Below are 3131 nucleotides of genomic sequence, written 5' to 3' on the forward strand. Positions count from 1 at the left end.
GTATCGATGTATTTTATTATCGAAACGTCCCTAAACATTAGTCTGTTCAACTGCATGGGCTCTTTTCATTGGCACCTTAACATGTACATTAGTGTACCATATGCTAGCGAGTTGTTATCTGCTTTCAGTACCGGCAAAAACAAACCGCTGCGATTGAGCAACACGCACGTTTGCTTATACGCTGAAGAATAACAGTTTCAACTATAAACCGCCAGTGTGGGCACGGCTCAGTCAGTCCAGTTCGGTATTGAGCTAAGATGAGTACCAGCGACGGTGATCAGCCCTTTCCAAGACAGATCAAATCGGTGCTTCCCAAACAACGTTACAACGTGTTGCGCTGGGATGGTTGGGGGTACAAGGATACGCGCTTACTAAGGGATGAGCAAGGGCTGTACTGTTCCGGAAACCGATATTTTAATGCCGGCGAGAATCACATGGGAAGCTTTTGGAACAAGTTCAAAACTTGTTTCGATTTGGAGGAACGACCAGTACAGGTAGCTACAGAGCCAACGGAGTTTCCGGAACCCCTGAAAAATGAAAACTTTCTAGCCAGTTTGATAGTGTTCGGTGTGGATTACTCCGAAAAAGGCTTGGATCGATTTGTACGAAGCCATGGTCAGTGTGTGCAGGATCTTATTGCCGTAAAGAGCTTAAGTATTAAAAGAATACCAGATGTGGTGCTATGGCCAAATCGTCACGAGCAGGTGGTTAAAATTGTAGAACTAGCCATGAAGCATGATGTTGTGTTGATTCCGGTCGGAGGTAACACCTCCGTATCCGGAGCTGTGCGGACACCGGAAATCATGGACCGCACGATTGCGGTTATCGATATGACTCAGATGAATCGGCTATTGTGGTTATCCAAAGAAAATTTGACTGCCTGTTTCGAATCAGGAGTCGTCGGTCAGGATATCGAGCGGGAATTGCAAAAGGAAGGCTTAACACTGGGACATCATCCGGACTCGTACGAGTTTTCTACACTTGGAGGGTGGATATCCACGCGAGCCTCTGGTGTGAAGAAAAATACGTACGGAAATATTGAAGATCTTGTGATTCGAATAAAGCTTGTAACCGCAGTAGGTGTTCTGGAGAAGCAATATACCGCAGCAAGGGTGTCCTGTGGGCCTGACATAGATCACATGGTTTTTGGTTCGGAGGGTACACTTGGGATCGTCACGGAGGCTATTGTTAAAGTTAGGCCAATTGCCGAAGTATCAAAATTCGGATCGCTGGTATTTCCTGATTATGAAACAGGCGTTCGATTTGTTCGCGAGATCGCTGAAAAACGTCTACAACCCGCTAGTATACGTCTAATGGATAATACTCAGGTGATGCTAGGAAAAACTCTTACGGAAAATAAATGGTATTCGAGGATTCTGACGAAAGCTCAGGATTTTTGTCTTGAAAAGTACTATCGTTATTCCATTAGTGAGATAGCCGCTTGTGCAATAATGTTCGAAGGTGATGCGAAAACCGTGAGTAGTCATGAGAAGGAATTCTATGGTATAGCGTCAAAATACGGTGCAATTTATGGCGGATCGGCAAACAGTGAGAAGTGCTTTCTGATGATCTTCATTGCTGCTTACATTCGGGTGAGTGTTGGTTGATATTGTACCAGAATTTGGAAATCAATGACCTAGATTCTCTTTTCCTCAGGATTTTGGATTGGATCACAATGTAATTTGCGATTCATTTGAGACCTCTGTTTCGTGGGATAAAAGTATTCAAATATGCCATAATGTTAAAAGTGCAGTTCATGCTGAATGTAAGCGACGCTCGAAGCTCCTTACGAATCCATTACTCAGCTACCGTCTAACTCAGAGCTACGACACTGGATGCTGCATTTATTTCTACTTATCGTGTAAAATGAACGGTTCGTTAGAACGCTCCCTCCAGGCGTATATGGAAGTTGAAGATGCTGCCAGAGAGGAAATTTTAGCCAACGGAGGAACGGTCTCGCATCATCATGGCATTGGAAAGATTCGCAGCAAGTGGTTCCCTACTACCAGTACCAAAGCTGGGATGGGACTTCTGAAAGCAGTCAAAAAAGAACTGGATCCGAATAATATATTTGCGGTAGGCAACTTGTTTCCAGATTGATAAGCGTACAGCTGTGATTCATAGGCTTTCTGCACGTTTATACTGTAAACGCTAAAACCAAGAAGTAAACAATTTACTATAAACAGATAGGCAAGTCACATTTTTGTGACGCAACTATTTATGACTGTTTTCATTTTAGTCAGGTGGCAGAATTGCAACATGACAATGCACGATGTTTTGATGAAATGAATTCCTATTAAATAAACTTGTTATCTGATTTTACATTGAAGCGCCGGAAGGTAGATTTTATACGGTGTCACACGAACAGAAAGAAAATAGTACACCTTAACATCGTATTTCAGTGAAGTTGGTCAAACAATTATTCAGGTATATATTATTATTCCCTTTTAGTTAGATTCAGGGTACCTTTATTCTCAATGCACGGCGGCTCCAGCCGGCTGACAAAAGGTAAGAACACTTTTCTGACAAAACAGCGTCAAATTTTGGAACGTATTTAGAGATTTACGAATAGTTGGACAGATCACACCATCCTTGAATTCAATTACTATTCTTTTTCTCAACTAATCGTCAGGGAGTCCATGTCGATCTTGATATGTTTACCATAAATAAAACGTGGTGAAAGTTTTTATCTTCCAGCTTTCATATTGAAGCCGGTATTTGCAACAAAAAACCACAGAAACCGAAATAACAGAACAACTAGCACAAGCTCAGGTACAAGTAGTAATTCAACCACATTCATCAAAGGTCAGTCTGTTGAGAAGCGTTGTTTCCCAATCGTTGACCAGTTGATTGAAATCCAATATCTTAATAAAACCTTTGAAAAGTTAGTATCACAGGCTCAATCTTAATTGAAATTCCCATAGGTTTCACACAAGGAAGTCATTTAGAACAATTGCTCTTTGGTTTATTTGTTAAAAATATATACCGACAAAAAAACTGACCGCTGAACTGGGGGCGCATCCTTCCTCCGAAAAGGTTACAAATGTCACCGAGCAAGTAAATAAGTTTGTTTTGATCAACGATAAAACCAATGCGAAAACCAAGATGAAAGTTCGTTTTTGAAAGAAAAA

The 3131-nt window shown here is 41.5% G+C and overlaps 1 protein-coding gene across 1 annotated transcript; it reads left to right on the forward strand.

The window, feature by feature from the left end:
* Positions 1-257: 257 nt before the first annotated feature.
* Positions 258-2265, forward strand: LOC131695324 (alkyldihydroxyacetonephosphate synthase-like). Its single transcript, XM_058983789.1, has 2 exons — positions 258-1592; positions 1657-2265. The coding sequence occupies exons 1-2, from the start codon at positions 258-260 to the stop codon at positions 2098-2100; spliced, it is 1779 nt and encodes a 592-aa protein (XP_058839772.1). The 3' UTR covers positions 2101-2265.
* Positions 2266-3131: the final 866 nt, after the last annotated feature.

Source organism: Topomyia yanbarensis, chromosome 1, assembly GCF_030247195.1.
Source record: "Topomyia yanbarensis strain Yona2022 chromosome 1, ASM3024719v1, whole genome shotgun sequence".
Lineage (NCBI taxonomy): Eukaryota > Metazoa > Arthropoda > Insecta > Diptera > Culicidae > Topomyia > Topomyia yanbarensis.

Excerpts from the sequence above, each read along its gene's own strand:
- LOC131695324 (XM_058983789.1), top strand. The coding sequence starts at position 258 with ATGAGTACCAGCGACGGTGATCAGCCCTTTCCAAGACAGATCAAATCG. Across the intron at positions 1,593-1,656 it reads TCATTGCTGCTTACATTCGG|GATTTTGGATTGGATCACAA; the intron begins GTGAGTGTTGGT and ends TCTTTTCCTCAG.